Here is a 23,215-nt window from a genome sequence, read left to right as displayed (position 1 = left end):
GAGTTGGTATTTTTTTTCTCCATTGTGTAGACATGTGGAGAAGCAAAATGTGTCCTGGTGACTGCTAAAGTGAATTTCTTTCAACCTTAAGCGGCAATTAGAGTGAGCAATGGAGAAGGAGAGGGGGTGCTCAAAGTCTGGGTTGTCACCTCCATCTTGAAAGGTTGTGTGTTAGGAATGCCACTTGCTTGGGGTTCATTGTAGCACCAGTTGCACCCTTCGTGCGATGTGTTTTGGTTTCTGCAACCCATAAGGTTAGCCACGATAGAAAATGGAATGCTGAACTACATGAGTCGCAAGGCCTGGGGTTGGTGGAAACGGGCATCAAGTAAAAGCCAACTCATGATGACCCTTTGGGGTTTTCAAGGCAAGAGATGTTCAGAGGTGGTTTGCCACTTCCTGCCTCCATGTTTCACCTCATGGTATTCCTTGATGGTCTCCCGTCCAAATGCTATCTAGGGGAAGGACGATGGCTCAGTGGTAGAGCATCTGCTTGGTAAGCAAAAGGTCCCAGGTTCAATCCCCGGGATCTCTAACTAAAAAGGCAAACCATCTCTGCTTCTTATTTGCCTTGAAGTAGAAGACGACTGCAGATTTATACCCCGCCCTTCTCTCTGAATCAGAGACTCAGAGCGGCTTACAATCTCCTATATCTTCTCCCCGCCGTGACAGACACCCTGTAAGGTGGGTGGGGCTGAGAGGGCCCTCACAGCAACTGCGCTTTCAAGCACAACCTTTGCCAGAGCTATGGCTGACCCTAGACCATTCCAGCAGCTGCAAGTGGAGGAGTGAAGAATCAAACCCGGTTCTCCTAGATAAGAGGCTGCACACTTAACCACTACGCTAGGGGAGGGACGGTGGCTCAGTGGTAGAGCATCTGCTTGGCAAGCAGAAGGTCCCAGGTTCAATCCCCGGCATCTCCAACTAAAAAAGGGTCCAGGCAAATAGGCATGAAAAACCTCAGCTGTTCAAGGGGAAGGACGGTGGCTCAGTGGTAGAGCATCTGCTTGGGAAGCAGAAGGTCCCAGGTTCAATCCCCGGCATCTCCAACTAAAAAGGCAAACCATCTCTGCTTCGTATTTGCCTTGAAGTAGAAGAAGACTGCAGATTTATACCCCGCCCTTCTCTCTGAATCAGAGCGGCTTACAATCTCCTATATCTTCTCCCTGCCGTGACAGACACCCTGTGAGGTGGGTGGGGCTGAGAGGGCCCTCACAGCAACTGCCCTTTCAACCACAACCTTTGCCAGAGCTATGGCTGACCCTAGACCATTCCAGCAGCTGCAAGTGGAGGAGTGAAGAATCAAACCCGGTTCTCCTAGATAAGAGGCTGCACACTTAACCACTACGCTAGGGGAGGGACAGTGGCTCAGTGGTAGAGCATCTGCTTGGGAAGGAGAAGGTCCCAGGTTCAATCCCCGGCATGTCCAACTAAAAAGGGTCCAGGCAAATAGGTGTGAAAAACCTCAGCTTGAGACCCTGGAGAGCTGCTGCCAGTCTGTGTAGACAATACTGACTTTGATGGACCGAGGGTCTGATTCAGTAGAAGGCAGCTTCGTATGTTCATATATATTCATATGTTCATATGTCCCTGCTTAGCTTCCAAGATCTAACCAGAATGGGCTCGCTTTAGCTATGCAGATCAGTTGCAAAGGGCTCCACAAAAACCTTGGGCCCAGTCTTGGATGGCTCACCATCAGGCCTCAGATTTAGCTTGGAGTGCAGCGCCTGAACCTGAGGGTTCCCCTTCTCCCTCCCCACCCAACTTGTCCATTGAATAGTAGCTGCAGCTGCATAACAATCCCCGGATTAGGAGAGTGGGCAACCGGGCAGCCACCAGTGTAATGGGGGGTTATTCACACTGTGCTTAAGGTACAAAAAGAAGTTAGGGAGACATCTGCTTGAATCTGAATTACTTCCAAGGATCCCCCTATACAGGCCTTGAATTCGGCAGGAGCTCACAGGAGCACAGCTCCTGAACCTTTCTGAGAGTTCCACCTCCCCACATATCTTGCCCATTGAATAGTAGGTTCAGCTGCATAACAGTCCCTGGATTAGGATAGCGGGCAGCCAGCCAGCCACCAGGGGCTCTGCCACGCCCCCAGCAGCCCTCATTAACCCCTGGAGAAGCCCACACCACCCTTTCTCCGCTTCTTATGTGATTTGGGGTGGTGGGGGGGGGCGACCCAGGAGAGCCCCAGGTGAGCTGCTTGGGCTGGCTGGATCTCTAGCCAGCCTAAGCAGGCCTCACTCACCCAAGGCTCTCCTTTCTTGCATCAGGTTGCTTTTGGCTGGGGGGGGGGGAGACGGCATATGCTAATGAGTTATGCTAATGAGCTCTGCCACCTATTTTTCTACAAATCGACCCCTGCTCACCAAACCAGGTAAAATTAGACTTGTGGGTCACCATACCGAAAAGGCTGGGAACTACTGTTTTAAAATCTTCTTGCCGAAGAAAGGGGTCCAGCAGTGTGGTAGTCGCAATCCACCATGGTAAGCATACATTCCCCTTGAGGAGTGTTGTGGTCTCCGTCCCGTTTTCTCGTGACTGCTATTCAGGGGTCTTATCGCATATGTCTTTATCACCGTGATCTTTCAGTGCACAGAAAGGATGTCTTTACCGGACATATCTGTTTCCCCTAGAGAATTGCGCGTGAGCTAAATATGTGAGGGATGAGGATACTCCGTTTGCTTTGTTCCCCCTCAATTGCGCTTTCAAATACTGCCCCAGTATCTTGGATTGTGACTTGGCAATTTGTTTTAATTGCGGTATTCTCAGTAACTGAGAGCCAGTTTGGTGTAGTGTGGCTAAGTGTGCGGACTCTTTATCTGGGAGAACCAGGTATGATTCCCCCCCCCCTCCTCCACTTGCAGCTGCTGGAATGGCCTTGGGTCAACCATAGCTCTGGCAGAGCTGTCCTTGAAAGGGTAGCTTCTGGGAGAACTCTCTCAGCCCAACCCACCTGTTGTGGGAGAGGAAGATAAAGGAGATGGTATGCTTCTTGTGGATCTTATAGATGTACTTTTTAATTATTTATTTGGGTGCATGAGCCGCTTTTCAGAACTGTCAAAGTGGTGCACAGCAAAATGAAATATGACCAGGCTTTTTTTTTTTTTTAATGAAGCAGAACTGAAAACCGCAGTGATTAAGCAAACAGAAGACTTTGGTGTTTAAAGTAAAATATAACATCGCCAAAAGGATGCCGTTTGCACAGTCGCTGAGCTCACATGGCCCTAGATTTGCGCCAAACAACTTCTGGAGGAAATTCTCCTACAGTTCCACAGATGTTAACCGATCCTTGGAAAGCCATTTGTCACGGGTGCGAAGGGGAGGCTGAACTTGCAGACAGGTTCTTGTGGCTTCTGACAAAGCGTTTTTGTGTGTGCGTGTAACCACAGATTTTAGAAATACAGCAGTTTCATTTCAAAGGGACATATTCTTCTGTTCCTATGCATGCATTTGAGTCATTTATTTATATCGCACTTTTCTCCTCCGTTGCATTGTTCCACCAGTCTCCATGCTCTCTCACAACAAACCCTTTGAGGTAGGCGTGGCTAAGAATTTGTGGCAGCCTTGCAGTCACTCACTGAACTTCCATGGTAGAAGTAGGGGTTCGAACCCAGGTCATCCAGGGTCCGAGTTCTGCCACTCGATCCACAACATGACCCGGGGATCCATTTCTCACTACCCTTCTCTGTCCCCGAACGTCTGTTTTCCCTGGCGCAAGCGATCGATATCCCACAAGTTACCCCACAGGCACATTTTGAAGCACGGCTCCCTCCTGTTCCCCTTGCGGCTTTGTGCTGCTGTATTTTAAGGATTAAGAAACTGCAAGGGGAATGGGAGGGAGCGGCACCTAAAAATGTGCCGGTAGAGCAACTGGTGGGAAATTGATTTCTTGTGCAGGGGAAAAACAGAAGCCTGGGGGCAGAGCAGTGCTAGTGAGAAATTGGTATGACTCTCAGAGGTGATAAGTAGTGAGTGCCTCATACCTGTTAGAAGAAGAAGACGACGACTGCAGATTTATACCCCGCCCAATAGTCTGAATCTGAATCTCAGAGTGGCTTACAATCTCCTTTACCTTCCTCCCCCACAACAGACACCCTGTGAGGTAGATGAAGATATTGGATTTATATCCCGCCCTCCACTCCGAAGAGTCTCAGAGCGGCTCACAATCTCCTTTCCCTTCCTCCCCCACAACAGACACCCTGTGAGGTAGATGAAGATATTGGATTTATATCCCGCCCTCCACTCCGAAGAGTCTCAGAGCGGCTCACAATCTCCTTTCCCTTCCTCCCCCACAACAGACACCCTGTGAGGTAGATGAAGATATTGGATTTATATCCCGCCCTCCACTCCGAAGAGTCTCAGAGCGGTTCACAATCTCCTTTATCTTCCTCCCTCACAACAGACACCCTGTGAGGTGGGTGGGGCTGGAGAGAGCTCTCACAGCAGCTGCCCTTTCAAGGACAACTTCTGCCAGAGCTATGGCTGACCCAAGGCCATGCCAGCAGGTCCCAAGTGGAGGAGTGCGGAATCAAACCCGGTTCTCCCAGATAAGAGTCCGCACACTTAACCGCTGCACCAAACTGGCTCCCATTTCACTGATAGCCGGGGGGGGGGGGCTGTAGGGAAAAAATCCAGCAGGAACTCGTTTGCATATTAGGCCACACCTCCTGGTGCCAAGCCAGCTGGAACTGCATTCCAGTGAGTTCCTGCTAAAAAAAAAAGCCTTTTTGACCCCCCCCCCCCAAAAAAGCAGTTATCTCAGCTCCCTAGGAAATGATATAAGTGGCAGAAAAGGATATTTCTGAAAGAATGAAAATGTTGACTTTTTTGAGCCCATGCATCGTGGCGTCATTAGCGGTTATGACAAAACCACTCGTCACGTCTCCCTCTCTTAATAGCGGCTTTTATAGTCTTCCGAAGCCCACCTCAGCCGTGTGTTGTTGTTTTAAGGATAAAAGAGAGGGGGAAACGTAGCGACAGTTTCTTTAACGTCTGCCAGTCTCTGTCCCGCCACTTCTGAGCTGGTGTGGTATAGTGGCTAGATAGAGCATCAAATTAAAATGTGGGAAACTTGAGAAACCGGTGTTCAAACCCATGAGCATCTTGAGGGAAAGGTGCGATAAAAAATAGTTTTTTAAAAAATATATATATCGATCAATGCTCTTTTTTACTCACTAATTATTTCTACAAGGAGACTGTGCGCTAATTAACCTAGAGAAACCATTGGGGATACTCCAAAAAAAAAATATATATATATATATATATATATATATATATATATATATATATATATATATATATATATATATATATATATATATATATTAATTTTCCTTCCAAGATTCACGACGATTAGAATATGAAAATGACAGAGCCGCAATGGTGCAGATGTTAGAATCACAGCAGACAGCAATTAGTGACGTGGGAAGCAGCTGCTTATCTATCCTGATCCAGCTTCTTAACAGGGAATTATACTCGAGGAACCGTTTTCACAGATGGAGGGCCTAATGCTTTAAAGGAGGGACGTCAAGGTATTAGCTTTGGCTCGCAAGCGAGGTTGCTATCGAGCAATCGGACAGATGCACTCCTCCCCCCCCCACCGGCAGGTGCTTTTAGGCATTAAGGGAAGAAGGGTCACGGACCGATTAGGAACTGATTTCCTCTGCCCCGCTGCAGCTGAAACCAGCATCACGTGGAAATGTGTCACGGGGCTGTAACTCACATGCTCGATCTCTGGAATACGGCGTAGCCTTGCGCTGAGGGGTGTGAATGAACACCAGGGGCTTGAATAAACACACAACCACAAATGGTTATAGTGACCAAGAATTACTAAGCCAGTTGGGTGTAGTGGTTAAGTGTGCGGACTCTTATCTGGAAGAACCGGGTTTGATTCCCCACTCCTCCACTTGCACCTGCTGGAATGGCCTTGGGTCAGCCATAGCTCTGGCAGAGGTTGTCCTTGAAAGGGCAGCTGCTGTGAGAGCCCTCTCCAGCCCCACCTACCTCACAGGGTGTCTGTTGTGGGGGAGGAAGGTAAAGGAGATTGTGAGCCGCTCTGGGACTCTTCGGAGTGGAGGGTGGGATATAAATCCAATATCTTCTTCTACCTCACAGGGTGTCTGTTGTGGGGGAGGAAGGGAAAAGAGATTGTGAGCCGCTCTGAGACTCTTCAGAGTGGAGGGCGGGATATAAATCCAATATCTTCATCTACCTCACAGGGTGGGGGGGGGGGAGGTGTTGAACAATGAAGCCCAGAAGCAAGGGGTTTTTTTTGGGGGGGGGGGGTAAATAAGGAAAAAGCACAATAAAATTTAGAAGTTCTAGAGCTTTGCTCCAAGGAGGGATGGTGGCTCAGTGGTAGAGCATCTGCTTGGTAAGCAGAAGGTCCCAGGTTCAATCCCCGGCATCTTAAACTAAAAGGGGTCCAGGCAAATGGGTGTGAAAAATCTTCTTCTTCTAAGACTATATAGCAATACAATAATGCGATAAGTGGTGAGAATACACAAATACATAGAGACATAGACAAAACTGTCAAAGAGTTCATTCATGGAAGATAGTAAAGCACCAAATTACAGGGATGGAGGGAAGGAAGTTTTTACGGGGTGGTTTGCCATTTCCTTCCCCAGTCATCTACGCTTTCCCCCCAGCAAGCTGGGTACTCATTTTACTGACCTCAGAAGGATAAAAGGCTGAGTCAATCTTGAGCCGGCTATCTGAACCCAGCTTCCGCCGGGATCGAACTCAGGTCGTGACCAGAGCTTGGACTGCAGTACTGCAGCTTACCACTCTGCGCCATGGGGCTAAGTTGTTAATGGAGTTGAATCTTAGTGACCCCAGGAACCATGGCATCTGTATCGCCCATCTTGACCTTAACCCAAGAGCTGGTTGGTTTAATTTGGTTTGAAGCCGTTGTTGCCCCGACCCCTTTTTTCCTCTCTCCCATAAGTCTGGCTTTTGTGTTGTGTTTGCTCTTTTCACTGGCCCGAGACCGCACAGCTCATCCAGCAGTGCCAACTGATGGCAAAACATTAGGAGCTGTGGGGATCAGGCAACCATCCAGGTGGATACACTGGGAGCAAAATACACTCGGAGTGCATTAATTTCAGCTTGCTTTGCCCGTCCTTTTGAATAAACAGTCTGTGCATATCAGTTGACAGCTAATGAAACTCAGCCTGCTCTGGGCCATGTGATCTGTGGTTACCATGCAGCGAGAAAGCACGTGGAAGTATCCTTTCAGAATGTGCCGTTCTTCAGTTAGTAGTGTGTGGAAATTTTGGAGCAATGTGGAATCAGGCAGGAATAGAGCAGGGGCGTCAAACATGCGGCCCGAGGGCCAAATCAGGCCCCCAGAGGGCTCCTATCAGACCTCCAAGCAACTGGCTGTCATCTGCTTCTTTCTCCCTCTCTCTTGCTTCCTTCTGCAATACAGCTTGCTTTGCCAGCCAGGCTTGCTCAGTAGCACAGGAGCTACAAAGCAAAACCTCTGTTTTCTCCATTGGCTGAGGTTCCTCCCTTAGGGGGGAAGGGAGAGCTTGCTTTGCCAGGCTCCCTCAATCGCACAGCAGAGCTACTGAGCCAAGCCTCTTTTCCTTTTATTGACTGAGGTTCCTCCCCCTCCTGGTCCCCTGGGGAAGGAAGGAAAGAACCAGAGCTTCCTTTGCCCAGTTCACAGGGCCCCACTGGAAAAATACAAAGAAAGCACTTTTAAGACTGAGTACTAATATTTTAAGGGTGTCCTTTATAAAGTTTATATCTCTGCTACCTGATCACGAATAGGTACACACACGGCCCAACCTGACATGGCCCAGTGCGGCAAGGTCTCGTTCAGGTCAGATTCAGCCCTCATAACAAATGAGTTTGACACCCCTGGAGTAGAGCGTGCACAAAACGACGGGCTAGCTGAGAGTGAGAATTTTATATCCGAGGTATGAATCGGGAATGTCTTCGATTGGATTTGGTTTAGACCAGGAGTCCCCAACCTTTTTAAACTCTGGGCAATTGGGAATGTCGGCAGCAGGGTAGTCGGGCCTCGGATTCAGCGGGAGCTCACAGGAGCACAGCTCCTGAACCTTTCTGACAGTTCCACCTCCTCCAGTTTGGTGTAGTGGTTAACTGTGCGGACTCTTATTTGGGAGAACCAGGTTTGATTCCCCACTCCTCCACTTGCACCTGCTGGAATGGCCTTGGGTCAGCCATAGCTCTAATAGAGAGCCAGTTTGGTGTAGTGGTTAAGCGTGTGGACTCTTATCTGGAAGAACCGGGTTTGATTCCCCACTCCTCCACTTGCACCTGCTGGCAATGGCCTTGGGTCAGCTATAGATCTGGCAGAGGTTGTTCTTGAAAGGGCAGCTGCTGTGAGAGTCCTCTCAGCCCCACCCACCTCACAGGGTGTCTGTTGTGGGGGAGAGAGATAAAGGAGATTGTGAGCCGCTCTGAGACTCTTTGGAGTGGAGGGCGGGATATAAATCCACTGTCGTCGTCTTCTTCTCCTTCCCACCTTGTCCATTGAATAGTAGGTGCAGCTGCATAACAATCCCTGGATGAGCTCCACCACCTATTTTTCTACAAAACGACCCCTGGCAGTACGGTATAACAATGAAATGGCTGGAGATGCCGGGGATTGAACCTGGGACCTTCTGCATGCCAGGCAGATGCTCTGCCACTGAGCCACAGCCTTTCCCATCTGTAATGGGAGACCTTAGGAAAATCAGCGAGTTGGATTCTAGGGATGTTCTGCTGGCAAACGCTGACTTTTCCCTGCCTTTTCCCCCCCTGTAAAACGCATTGTGGGGGTAACCTTTACAGAAAAGTCATGTGAGTCTCAGGGTAGTGATGGGTCTACCCTTCTTCCAATAGCATAACGTCTGTAAATCCAACCTACAATCAATCTTACATCATCAACGAGGAGGTCCTTAATGTGTGTGTCCCAACCAAGCAAAAATGACTCCACACATGCGGTGGCAATGTAGAGAAGACCCTGGAACCCAGTCCGTTATTTTTGCAGCAGTGACGGCATCACTTCCTGTCTTCCCGCCTTCTCCCTTTCCTGTCCTTTCCTTGTTGAGCGATAGCACACCAGCCGATACAAAAAGCATGGGCGTTACGGTGGGGCAGATGCTATTTGTTGTGTTCCCCTGATTTTGCCGCATTGAGCGTTTGTAGTCCATCCTTCGGGTAGATCGTTGCAAATTTCCATGGGCAGCGATTGTGCTAGATTGTGACCCCTGCAAGGGCAAGAGCCTTCTCCGTGGCCGCGCCTGCCCTCTGGAATGCCCTCCCTGAGGAGACTAGGGCCTTGCGGGATTTATCACAATTCCGCAGGGCCTGTAAGACATATCTGTTCAGGCAAGCTTTTCATAACACAATGGAGGTACCATCTACGGGGGGTGTGTACTATCTACCCCACCGCATCATCGCAAATTAATTCAAAACAGACAGAACGCCATCTGAGTTTATGTTTATGTTTAATTCGATTTATGCCCCGCCCTCCCCGCTGAGGCGGGCTCAGGGCGGCTTACATCAAATCATAGTAAACTGTTTGTAAACTACTCGTATTTAAACTGTTTCAATATTTTAATGTTTTAATAATGCTATATTGTTATCATGTGAATCTGTCCGCGAATTGTGACTGTTGTTAGCCGCCCTGAGCCCGTTTGGGAAAGGCGGGATACAAGTGCAATGAATAAATAAGGTAAGGAGTTAGTAATAATGCTTTCATTTCTCCTCCTCTCTTTCCAGGTTTATGACCGGCTGCAAAAGCATGTTGCTGCGCACTATGATCCAGAGCACCAGCAGGACTTCACCAGTGACACCTTAAAATCAAGGCACCAGCAAAAAAGCAACAACCAGCATCATCTCGACTGGTCGGCGAGCGCCGAATCTGGTTCGGCTTCCCAAGCCTGCTTCATTGACCCCGAGTCGAATCGAGAAGCCAGCGGCTCAGCCAAGACCCCTGCCTCGGAGATCACTGTGTCTTTCAGCAAATCCCACTCAAAGAAATCTATCGCCAGCAACACATGGGGTCAGTTGGCCGTCGGTAATAACAAAGACCATACTGTGTGCAGCGCAGTCCCAGGATCCGGTGCCCTTGGTGTAACTTCCCAGGCTGCTAATCCATCGGATTGCAATGGTTTTTTGCCACTGTTGAGTCAAGAGGGAGGGGGCCAAATGGAAGCTTCTGATCCACCCACTGGCAGCACAAAGAAAAAGTCCAGTAAAAAAGATTTAATCAACCAAACCGTCCAACACAATGACATAGAATGGGTGAAGAATACTCAGAAGTCCTTTGAGGCCAAAACTCATGACAGTGTGGAGGGGAAAAAGGAATCCGGTGCAATCAAACCGTCACCTGCTGCTAGGCAAAGCCCGCATTCCGCCAACAGTTCCGAAAGCGACGCTAGTCGCGTGCGAATTACTATACCAATCAAGACTCCGACGGTGGAGCTGCCTAGCCACAAAAGGAAGAAACGGCAGTCCCCCAAAACTGCTGTTGACAAGAATGTCCCAGAGAAAACCCCACCTTCCGGACACCCTGTGAGCAATGATGTAGCCAGCAGGACTAACTCACAAACAGAGGTATGCAAGAAAGATCCTCGAGTCACAAAACAAGGAAAAGCTCCAGAAAACGAGCCTCCATTAGTGCCAGTAGAAAATATTGAGGCGGCTCATAAATCACCGGCATCCAATGCCACCAGGCTCCGAAAGTCCACGAGTGTGACTCCTGCTTCGCTGACCATTGATACTCCCACACCTAGCAAACAGCCAGAGGTTCAGCATCCAAAGTTTGCCGCCAAACGAAGATGGACTTGCAGCAAACCTAAAAATATGCTCCGGGAACCTCCACTAGGCCCCTCTGAGAAACTGATGGTAGAACCTCCATCGGCATATCCCATAACTCCGTCTAGTCCTCTGTATACCAATACAGACAGTCTTACTGTGATTACTCCCATCAAGAAGAAGAGGGGGCGACCAAAGAAGCAGCCTTTACTCACTGTTGAAACCATCCACGAAGGAACATCCACCAGCCCAGTCAGTCCAATCAACCGAGAATTCCCTGGTACAAAAAAAAGGAAGAGGAGACGAAACTTGGCAAAGTTGGCCCAGATGGCTCCAGGAGAGGATAAATCTATCAGCGAGCTGAAATTTCACAAAAAGGTCGGCCGGCTCGGTGTGTTGGATAAGAAGACTATTAAGACCATCAACAAAATGAAGACTCTCAAGAGGAAGAATCTTTTGAGCCAGATTTTATCCTGCTCGAGCAACATAGCTTTGAAAATGAAAACTCCGCCACCAGCTAGTACGGGGACTCCAACCATTGATGCCCGACTAGGGAAGCAAATAAATGTGAGCAAGAGGGGGACGATCTACATTGGCAAGAAAAGGGGAAGAAAGCCACGGTCTGAGTTGCAGCCCCCACTGGAAGAACCGAAGACAGCCATCAAACATTTGAGGCCTGTTTCCAGCCAGCCAGAAAACCCAGCAGTGCCTTCTCACTTGCATTCACTTGTGGCGCCATCACCAGCAGCTGTTCATCCGCTTTCGACGCAGTTAGTGGGGTCTAACGGCAACCTTAGCCCTGCCAGCACTGAAACGAATTTTTCAGAATTAAAAACTATGCCAAATCTACAGCCCATCAGCGCTCTTCCCACAAAAACCCAGAAAGGGATACATAGCGGGACCTGGAAGTTGTCCCCACCCAGGCTAATGGCAAATTCTCCTTCCCACCTTTGTGATATAGGTTCCCTAAAGGAAGTCACACTCTCCCCTGTGAGCGAATCCCACAGCGAGGAAACCATACCAAGCGATAGTGGGATTGGAACTGACAACAACAGTACTTCTGACCAAGCGGAGAAGACCTCAGAATCTCGCAGAAGATACTCATTCGATTTCTGTAGCCTGGACAATCCAGAGGCGATTCAGTCGGACACCAGCACTAAGAACAGACACAGCCACCGGCAGAAGCATCTCATTGTCGATAACTTTCTCTCTCATGAGACCATGAAAAAACCAAAGCACAAGAGGAAGAGGAAGAACCTGCAGAACAGAGATGACCTCCAGTTCCTCGCGGACCTGGAAGAGGTCATCAGCAAGTTCCAAGTGTTCAGGATTTCCCACAGGAGCTACACGTTTTATCACGAAAATCCATATCCCAGCATTTTCAGGATCAACTTTGATCATTATTACCCTGTGCCATATATCCAGTATGACCCATTGCTGTATCTTCGCAGGACCTCCGACCTGAAGTCTAAGAAGAAGCGTGGTAGACCTGCCAAAACCAATGACACCATGACAAAGGTGCCTTTTTTACAAGGGTTTGGTTACCCTATTCCCAGTGGGAGTTACTATGCACCCTATGGAATGCCTTACACATCAATGCCTATGATGAATCTTGGTTACTACGGTCAGTACCCAGCTCCTTTGTACCTGTCCCACACACTCGGAGCAGCTTCTCCATTTATGAGGCCTACTGTGCCCCCTCCCCAGTTCCACACAAGCTCTCACATGAAGATGCCCAATACTGCCAAGCATAAAGTGAAGCACGGCGTTCATCTGCAGACCCCAGTTGGGATGGGCCTTGGGGACGTGCATTCGTCACTGACGTCTCCAAAGGTTTCAGGGCCCAGCATGCCCAGTGGCCGACTTCACAAAAGGAAACACAAGCATAAGCACAAACACAAGGACGAGCGGATATTGGGGGCTCACGATGACCTGAGCAGTCTCTTTGCTAGCAAGTCCACCGGCTTCTCCAGCCACTCAGTTAGCGAAAGATTAAGCGTCTCGGATAAAGACCTCTCTTTGTTGACCGAGAAGAGCAAGCATAAAGAGAAACAGAAGCACCAGCATTGTGAAACGGGGCACAAAAGTTCCAAGAGCAGCTTTGAAGTGGACACCTTGTCTACGTTGTCACTCTCCGACACCCAGCAGTGGGTGCCGAGCAAGGATAAGAGTGATTTGGGCAATGACCCTGTCGACTCGTGCATGAAGAGGTACTCGGGGAACGCTGAGAGCAGTGCAAGGTCTGAGTCTCTGGACGTGTTTGGCGAGATCAGTTCGTTGAGCGAAAAGCGGGACAATGATGGGAGTGGGAGCAAAAGGAGGAGTTTTGAAGGATTCGGGACCTACAGGGAGAAGGACCTTCAGACCTTTAGAACGAGTAGGAGAGACAGGAGTTCCTACAGTTCCTCTGCTGCTTCAGGTAAGTGTCCTAATTTACGTTTTGATATCCGTTGTCTGTTTGCATGTTAATATGCCGTTTTTTCTGCCCATCTTCTCGAAGAAGTTCAGGATTTGAAATACCAGTGTAAAATCCCCGTAGATGTGGTACAAAAGGAAACAGAGGGTGAAGTAGGAAGGGAAATAAGTTCGTAATGCTTTGTAATGCCGTTAACATAGCGACTCGATAGTTGATGGGTAGGACATATGCATTAGCTGTCTTCAGACAATCCTACACATGCAGGGCTCTTTTACTAGCAGGAGCTCCTCTGCATATTAGGCCACTCCCCCTGATGTAGCCAATCGTCCTGGAGCTTACAGCAGGCCCTGTACGAAGAGCCCTGTAAGGAATTCTAGCAGGACCTCCTTTGCCTATTAGGCCACACACCCCTGATGTAGCCAATCCTCCTGGAGCTTACAGTAGGCCCTGTACGAAGAGCCCTGTAAGGAATTCTAGCAGGAGCTCCTTTGCCTATTAGGCCACACCCCCTGATGTAGCCAATCCTCCTGGAGCTTACAGCAGGCCCTGAACGAAGAGCCCTCTACGCTCTTGGAGGATTGGCTACATCAGGGAGTGCGGCCTAATATGCAGAGGAGCTCCTGCAAGAAAAAGAGCCCTGTGAGACATGAGTATGTTTGTTCCTGCCCGTGCCCAAATTTTCACCCAAGATGTGTCATCTGAGGGCATTTACAGAGAATCTTTCTTCTGGTGCACCAGCCCAATGAAGAAGAGTTTCTGCAAGAGGGGCACGTATTCCTGGAAGATAGTGGTGCTGGGGTGGATTGTACTCCTATCCTACCACTCCACTGAGTGTGTGTGTGAGGGGGAGGTCTATTTATTTGAATATTTATGATCCACCTTCCCTTTCAGCTCAGTTTTGGAGTCTTCCTCCAAACTGAGCGACTCTTCCATTGGACGAGGAACTTCAGAAGAAGAAGTTTTTTATACCTAACTTTTCTCTACCTTTAGAAATTTCAAGGTAGCTTCACAATTCCCTTCCTAACCCTACAACAGGCACCTTGTGAGGTAGATGGGGGGCTTGGAGAGTTCGGGAAAACTGTGACTGGTCCAAGGTCACCCAGCAGACTTCAGGTGGAGGAGGAGTAGGGAATCAAACCTGGTTCTCCAGATTTGAGTCTGCCACTCTTAACCACTACACCAAGCTGGCTTACGATGAACGAGGGCTTCTTAGGGAGGAAGAAGGCTCTTTGGAGGATGGTTGGATCCCCCTTACCGGTGTGGAGACTGTCACGGTCATCACAATACAAGTAATAAGTTGGTTAGAAATTTCATTGCCTCCTCAGAGGAGGGACAGTTATCACCAGAGCTTTTTTTTGTAGCAGGAACTCCTTTGCATACTAGTCTACACCCCCCTGATGTATCCAACCCTCCAAGAGCTTACAGGGCTCTTCTTACAGGGCCTACTGTGAGCTCCAGGAGGATTGGCTACATCAGGGCTGTGTGGCCTAATAGGCAAAGGAGGTCCTGCTAGAATTCCTTACAGGGCTCTTCTCACGGGGCCTACTGAAAGCAACAGGAGGATTGGCTACATCAGGAGGGTGTGGCCTAATAGGCAAAGGAGGTCCTGCTAGAATTCCTTACAGGGCTCTTCTCACAGGGCCTACTGTAAGCTCCAGGAGGATTGGCTGCATCAGGGGTGTGTGGCCTAATAGGCAAAGGAGGTCCTTCTAGAATTCCTTACAGGGCCTACTGTGAGCTCCAGGAGGATTGGCTACATCAGGCAGGGGTTTTCTTTGTAGCAGGAACTCCTTTGCATATTAGGCCACACACCCCTGATGTCGCCAATCTTCCTGGGGCTTACAGTAGGCCCTGTAAGCTGTTGGAGGACTGGCAACATCAAGGGGGTGTAGTCTAATCAGCAAAGGAGTACCTGCTACAAATAATTAATTTTCAGTGGTCTCTCAATAGGGATCTAATACAAAAAGGTTAATTGGTAAGGAGATGGAACCTGGTCAGCAGAGAAAAGCAGAACATTTAGAGCAGGGGTGGGGAACGTCTGGCCTTGAGATTCCTTGGTCTGGCCCTCAGGGATTGCTGGGCCAACCTAAGCCACATGGTTGCCTCCCTGGGGCCCAATTGGCTGTTGGGGATTGTAGAGCCCAGATGCGCCGGGCAGCAGCCTCCCTGGCCAGCCGGGCTCACGTGGCAATGAAATGCTGAACGTAATGAAATGCTGAAAGATGGAGAAAGAACAGTAGCGTTCTAGTAATGAAATAAATTAGAGAAAGCTTGGAAAACAGTGTATACAGTATTTGCTGGCGTATAAGACTACTTTTTTGCCCTGAAAAACATGCCTCCAAGTGGGGGGGTCGTCTTATATGCCGGGTGCACTTCAGTTGGGATAGACATAGCTGCCCATAGTGGCCTTCCGACGCTCGCCCGGTGCCCATAGTGGCCTCCCGATGCCCGCCCACCTCATTCTACATACCGTCCAGTATCGTGCGGTATCCAGCGCGGCCGCGGCGGGTCATCAGCGTGGCTGCGGCGAGCATCAGCAGCGAGACAGGGGGGCCAGCCTTTTCGGCGTGACCGGCCCGTTCTGCTCGGCGGGAAGCAGCGGCGCTCCAGCCCGCCCCTTGTCTACGCAGACCTCGCACATGCGCACTAGTGCCGGTCACAGGGAGATGCAAGGGCGGGCCGGAGTATATAACAAACTCTATATTTTGAGTGGAAATGTTGGGGGGTCGTCTTATACGCCCAGTCGTCTTATACGCCGGCAAAAACGGGTAGTAAAGAAAGAAGACACCATCAGACTACTGCATTCAAAATTAATAAGACGGTCCCAGAGGAAGGATCATAAGGATCCGAAACGAGAACGGACCGGTTTTGCATCGTCGGCCTGTATTGTTTGGAAAGAACCTGATATCATCTTACGGACGGTAGTGAAGCTGTGTGCTTTGGATGGTATTTGTCACTGAGTTTGTTACTGAAATTTACATTGTAATACTACGTTGTGAATGGAAAGTATCGTAATTATATTTTGATATTGTTTTGTAACACGGAGGGTATCGTTTCTGTCGTTTCCAGCCACGCTCTGCGGCAGCCTCCCCGGGCCTGGCTGGCCAGGTTCTCTGTGGGTCTATTATGCTAATTGTGGCGGAACCGGCCCGATTCTGCCTTCAGGCCCGGTCCCGTCAGCTCCCTATGGAGTCGCCAACTCCTGGAGGGAGCTATGTCTCCTCCTGCCCCTTGGGCCCGCTGCCACCACCTGCTCAGTCCCGGGGTTCAGATTGAGAGGAACAGGACTCCCAATCCCCCTCTCCAGCTGTGAGGCTAGGCCTCCAGGTCCTCTGCCACCCTGCACCTGGGTTTCACAGAGACCTCAGCGCTTCTTTGGGGCACCCCTGGAGGATTGGCACCTTATCCAGCTGCATTCCTTCCCCCTTCCCGGGGCCCCCTTCTCAACACAGCGTGGTCTAAAGCGGTCTGGGGATCTAGGTGGTACAGAGATTGACTGCCAGTATTTAAAACAGAAAAAACATTTATTTAAAAGAGAAAAATATAGGGGAAGAAAAGCAAAACAAAAACAGTTGCCTTTAAAAAGTTAGCACAGCACAGCACCGCACAGCAAAGCACAGCACAGCAAACAGCATAACAAAATAAAGGTGGTTTTTAAACGCATCATATTGTCCCTGGTCTATACTTGATCTGCCTAAGAAAATGACTTACTTTGTCTGCCTGCCTGGGGGCCCCCAGGCAGGAGCCTCCATTGCTCACCACATGCTTGCTCGAGCGCTCGCTCCCAAGGGGGCAGGAGGAGACATAGCTCCCTCCAGGAGTTGGCGACTCCATAGGGAGCTGACGGGACCGGGCCTGAAGGCAGAATCGGGCCGGTTCCGCCACACTAATATTAGGGGATGTGGTCTAATATGCTAATACGTTCCCGCTGGGCTTTTTCTACAAAAAAAAAGCCCTGGACCTAGGCATTTGCTTGGGGTGGCAGGCCAGGTGTGTGTGTGTGTGAGGGCCAGATTAGGCTCTCGCCACATGACTTCAAATAGAAAAACAATCATTTGCATTAATTTTGCTGGCCTGAATCGTTCTCCCTCAGCAGAGCACTGTTTTTTAAGTTGATGATTTTGTATGGCCCGCGAATGATATTATAAATATCCAAATGACCCCTGGGCAGAAGAAAGGTCCCCCACTGCTGATTTAGAGCATGGGTGCATAGGAGCAGTTTTGCTTTCTGCTTTGCAAGGAAGCAGAGTGGTCCAGCGCTTCAGGATACCGAGATTTGCGTGGCGGTTTTGTCCAGCAAAAGAGCCCTGTGGCGCAGAGTAGTAAAGCTGCAGTACTGCAGTCAGAACCCTCTGCTCACGACCTGAGTTCGATTCCAGGGGAAACTGGTTCAGGTAGCCGGCTCGAGGTTGACTCAGCCTTCCATCTTTCCGAGGTCGGTAAATTGAGTATCCAGCTTGCTGGGGGGAAAGTGTAAATGACCGGGGAAGGCAATGGCAAACCACCCCGTAAAAAGGTCTGCCATGAAAACGTTGTGAAAGCAGCGTCACCCCAGAGTTGAAAACGACTGGTGCTTGCACAAGGGACCTTTCCTTTCCTTTGTCCAGCAAATTATGATTTTGAAGGAAAGGCTTAAAAGCCACTTTGTAGAACCCAGAAAGTGAGTTGAAATGTGGTCTGAGGGAAAGTGGGCCAAGTGTGGGCAGATGGGGAAGCAATTGCAGAGTTGTCTCTCCACCCTTCCAAACTGCCCGATGTGGGCTGACATTTTAATCACCCCAAGCAGCCTCTGTGGTGGCACCGCGAAATGTCAGGCCGCATCGAGAAGCCATGACTTATAGCGTGCTCTCAAAATGGCGTACTTGGAAGTCATTTATCCTCTTATCTGTGATTCTCGAGGAAATGTGCTTCGTATTGAGCTGCCAAAGCATCTGAGCAGACTGTTCCGGTCTGGGGAGCCATTCCGTTTGCACAGCTGCCGAGGAGACTCGCTTTGTGTCAGCCAGAGTTTGCATGAGGCACACTCCAGTTGTGTGTTTTTCTTCCAAATGAGCGGTGAGAGAGGAGGGGAGCCCCAATCCCTGTGACGTCCTTCACCATCTTGCTTAGCCAAACGAGAAAAGCATAAAACCAACGTTTTTTCTGTGAGGTAAATTTTCACAGGTCAGGTGCTGAAGACCAGCCAGGTCGTCATAACTGAGGGCATATTTGAACATCTCAGATTCAGAGGCATTTACCTCATGTTTGTTACCCAGGGACGTCAATAAGGATCACAGCCTCCCACGCTCTTGAAGACTCATTCACAAAATCTGGCAAACTCCTCCTCACCGCCAAACCGACTGCTAGCATTCCTGTGATAATTCCTCTCCCTCTCCCCCCAAGTCTCTGACCGTGGTAGGGTGGAAAAGTGACTCCCTTTTGACTTCTGGTTCAGAATGTATAAACAGAACCTAGCCTGAGGTACTTTACTGAAGTTGGTATCCCAAAATATCAACACCAACCTAGAAAGCACCACAAACGGCAGGTTAAAATTTTGTTTCCTCTCATTCTTTCTCCTGCCAACCATTGGAATGCCAGTGGGAACATGGACAGTCCTATTCAGGAGAGCCAGTTTGGTGTAGTGGTTAAGTATGCAGACTTTTGTCTGGGAGAACCAGGTTTGATTCCCCCACTCCTCCACTTGCAGCTGCTGGAATGGCCTTGGGTCAGTCATAACTCTCTCAGCTGTTCCGCTCAAGAAGAGAAGTTTCTCTCTCAGCCCCACCTACCTCACAAGGTGTCTGTTGTGGGGAGAGGAAGGGAAAGGAAACTTCTTCAGGTAGTGAAAGGCGGGGTATAAATCCAATCTCCTCCTCCTTCTTCTTCTTCAATATGGTCACCAAATGGATGTTTTGCACAGCATTCCTGCTGATATGACATTATTGCCACACCACTTCCCATTTAACTAGATATCATCTAGAAAAGGTTGGCCCTTTGGCGCAGAGTGATAAAGCAGCAGTACTGCAGTACTGCGGTCTGAACTCTCTGCTCACGACCTGAGTTTGATTCCGGCGGAAGCTGGATTCAGGTAGCCGGCCCAAGGTTGACTCAGCCTTCCATCCTTCCAAGGTCGGTAAAATGAGTACCCAGCTTGCTGGGGGGGAAGTGTAGGTGACTGGGGAAGGCATTGACAAACCACCCCGTAAAAAGTCTACCGTGAAAACGTTGTGAAAGCAACATCACCCCAGAGTCAGAAACGACTGGTGCTTGCACAGGGGACCTTTCCTTTTTCCGTTCCCATCTAGAAAAGGTAGTACTCTGCATTGTTATTGCCTAGCAACCGACCATCTATTCTCCCCTTTTTCATCCCAGCTTGGGGCGCGTAGCTCTTCTCTCTGAGTTCCCTTCATAACAGCCCTGTAAGATAGGTTAGACTGAGTGAGCTTCCGGACAGCGTGGACTTTAAACCCTCTGTTCAAACCACCAGCCAGCAATAGCAGCAACCTGAGCAGTCGTGAGCTGATATCCCAAGTGTTCTACACATGGGGAAAGGGGTGGGTTTGGAACGCTTCTATTTATTTAGGTTGTTTCTTTTGCCCTTCTTTTCAAGTCCCATAAAATTGGTTTCCTTGGTGGTTTCAGGCAATTGGAAACCCAAGCAAACATCGCTTCAAGCATCATTTGAATGAAGTGTTGTCTGTTCGTTGCCTGGCATTAGAGATGGAAGTTGGGACCGTCTCGCCCGGAAGCTGGAGAGTTTTCTCAACTGCTTCCTCTCCTCTCTGTTTTAAACCAAGCAGGGCTGCCATGTTGTATATGGGCTGGCACTGAACGTGCAGAACTGTCCATATGGAGCTGGGTTGCTGGGTCGTCTTGATGGGGATATTCTGCTCTCCGGAGTCTCGGCTCATTGAGATTGTAAAGGGTTGGAACACTTTCCCTATGAAGAAAGATTAAAGCTCTTTGGGCTCTTTAGCTTGGAGAAACGTCGACTGAGGGGTGACATGATAGAAGTTTACAAGATTATGCATGGGATGGAGAAGGTAGGAAAAAAACTACTTTTCTCCCTCACTTGTGGACTCTCGATGAAATTGCTGAGCAGTCAGGTTAGAATGGATAAAAGGAAGTCCTTCTTCACCCAAAGGGTGACTAGACTTGGAATTCACTGCTACAGGAGGTGGTGGCAGCTGCATGCATAGATGACTTCAAGAGGGGATTGGATAAAGCTATGGAGCAGAGGTCCATCAGTGGCTATTAGACACAAGGTATAGATGGAACTCTTTGTCTGGGGCAAGTGATGCTCTGTATTCTTGGTGCTTGGGAGGGGGCACAGTGGGAGGCCTTCTAGTGCCCTGGCCCCTTTGGTGGACCTCCTGATGGCACCTGGGTTTTTTTTGGCCCCTGTGTGACACAGAGTGTTGGACTGGATGGGCCATTGGCCTGATCCAATATGGCTTCTCTTATATTCTTATGTCCTGGCCCCACTGATGGACCTCCAGATGGCACCTGGGTTTATTTGGTTTTTTTGGACCCTTGGCTTGATCCAACATGGCTTCTCTTATGTTCTTATGAGACACAGAGTATTGAACTGGATGGGCCATTGGCCTGATCCAACAGGGCTTCTCTTATGTTCTTATGTGACACAGAGTGTTGGACTGGATGGGCCACTGGCTTGATCCAACATGGCTCCTCTTATGTTCTTATGTGACACAGAGTGTTGGACTGGATGGGCCATTGGCCTGATCCAACATGGCTTCTCTTATGTTCTTATGTGACACAGAGTGTTGAACTGGATGGGCCATTGGCCTGATCCAACATGGCTGTCTTATGTGAAACAGAGTGTTGGATTGGATGGGCCAATGGCCTGATCCAACATGGCTTCTCTTATGTTTTTATGTGACACAGAGTGTTGAACTGGATGGGCCATTGGCCTGATCCAACAGGGCTCCTCTTACGTTCTTATGTGACACAGAGTGTTGGACTGGATGGGCCACTGGCCTGATCCAACATGGTTTCTCTTATGTTCTTATGAGATCTTTTCACTGGAGTTGCCAGTAGCTGCACCTGGGACTTCAGACATACAAAGCTATGAGTCAACAAAGCATCATTAGCGATTGGCGTACTTGTGAATGGTTCATGGGTCATTCTTCAGTTTTTTGTTCGCTTTGGTTTTGCATGACGGAAGTATCTTCCAGATGCTCCCCCAAGTGGTAAGATTTGATATTTCCCACCTGCTCAAGGAAGACCAGTTTTCACTGGGTCTCCAGGAAGTGGGAAATGCCAGATCTGCTCCGTGGAGGAATATTCGGAACGAATTCCTACCAGGCAGAAATGACAAGGGAGAAGCAGAGCTCTGTGTTTGGCGCATGGCGCCATCTCTAGTTTAAAAAAAGCTCTTTCTAAATGTGGGATCCCGGAAAGCCACACCTCTGAGGCAGCTGAAGTAGCGGTCTAACGTGGTGCGTGGCAGCTTCACATATCTAGTGTGTGGATGTGTTTCAGAGCAACCCCACAGTACGGTAGCAAACTTCATGCTTTCGTATGCAAGATGGTCACCGGTTGGAGCCAGAACATCTTAGTTAAAGGAGGGCACCTTGGAGAGCTTTTGCCAATCAGAATAGGCTGCTCTCAGCTAGATCAGCTGTTAGCCTGACTCTGTAGAAGGAAGCTTCGTATATTCAGACTCTTTGGGGACAGGGCTGCAGCTCAGGGGTAGAGCATATCCCTTGCATGTGAGGGATGGGGTCTCAGATTCGGTCCTTGTTATCACCAGTAGAATGGCCACAGTTGTTAGGAGACATCTTCTTATTCCTGAGCAGACAGGTTAAAACGGATAAAAGGAAGTACTTCTTCACCCAAAGGGTGATTAACATGTGGAATTCACTGCCACAGGAGGTGGTGGTGGCCACAAGCATAGCCACCTTCAAGAGGGGTTTAGATAAAAATATGGAGCAGAGGTCCATCAGTGGCTATTAGCCACAGTGTGTGTGTGTGTATATATATATATATAAATTTGCCACTGTGTGACAGAGAGTGTTGGACTGGATGGGCCATTGGCCTGATCCAACATGGCTTCTCTTATGTTCTTATGTGACACAGAGTGTTGGACTGGATGGGCCATTGGCCTGATCCAACATGGCTTCTCTTATGTTCTTATGTGACACAGAGTGTTGGACTGGATGGGCCACTGGCCTGATCCAACATGGCTTCTCTTATGTTCTTATGTGACACAGAGTGTTGGACTGGATGGGCCATTGGCCTGATCTAACATGGCTTTTCTTATGTTCTTGTGCCTGGAGTGCAGATAGGAGCAATACTCCCTGCAGAGTCTTGTGAGCAAAAATTCTGCTTTGTGAGCTACTGGCATTAAAGCTGGGAGCGACTGCATAAATTAGTTTGCTCCAGGGCCGTCCTTCCTGAGCTAAGACAAAAATGTGTGAGCTGGGAGCTAAAAAAACCACCCCTGTGAGCTAGCTCACACTGACTGAGCTTTGAGGGAAAACTGGCTGGGAGACCAAATAAACAGAGCCAAACCAGAGATCTGTATATGATGTTCCCAGGGTGATCCCATTTATTGTATGTTCAGCCCACAGGATCAAATAGATTCTCTACAGGGCTGATCTGTCAGGCAAACGTCATGAAGGAATCTTATAAAAGAAAAACATCAGCTATTATACCAGAGTGCCGATCAGAATTGGTGTCCCTTGAATGAACAGTGCAAAAGAAAAAATGCGCTGGGAGTTACGTACATTGTATGCTGGAAGCTCCATGTGCTGCATGCTGGAAACTCCATACATGTCATACTGGGGATTCTGTGCACTGCCTGCTGGGAGCTCCATACACTGCCTGTTGGAAGCTTCATACACTTCCTGCTGGGAGCTTCATGCATTGCATTCTGGAAGCTCTGTAGATTGCATGATAGGAACTCCATATATAGCATACTGGGAACTCTGTGCACTGCCTGCTGGGAGCTCCATAAACTGCCTGTTGGGAGCTTCATACACTTCCTGCTGGGAGCTTCATGCATTGCATTCT

General features: G+C 49.1%; 1 protein-coding gene across 1 annotated transcript in view; it reads left to right on the top strand.

The window, feature by feature from the left end:
* Positions 1–23,215, top strand: part of SETBP1 (SET binding protein 1) — a 436,393-nt gene that overhangs the window by 287,107 nt on the left and 126,071 nt on the right. The window contains exon 3 of the mRNA XM_060236218.1: positions 9,748–13,204. Within this exon, the coding sequence (XP_060092201.1) occupies positions 9,748–13,204 (3,457 nt within the window). The remainder of the gene's footprint in view (positions 1–9,747; positions 13,205–23,215) is intronic.

The sequence above is a fragment of the Heteronotia binoei genome, chromosome 4 (assembly GCF_032191835.1).
Source record: "Heteronotia binoei isolate CCM8104 ecotype False Entrance Well chromosome 4, APGP_CSIRO_Hbin_v1, whole genome shotgun sequence".
Classification (NCBI taxonomy): Eukaryota; Metazoa; Chordata; class Lepidosauria; order Squamata; family Gekkonidae; genus Heteronotia; species Heteronotia binoei.
This window is presented reverse-complemented; position numbering and strand designations above follow the sequence as displayed.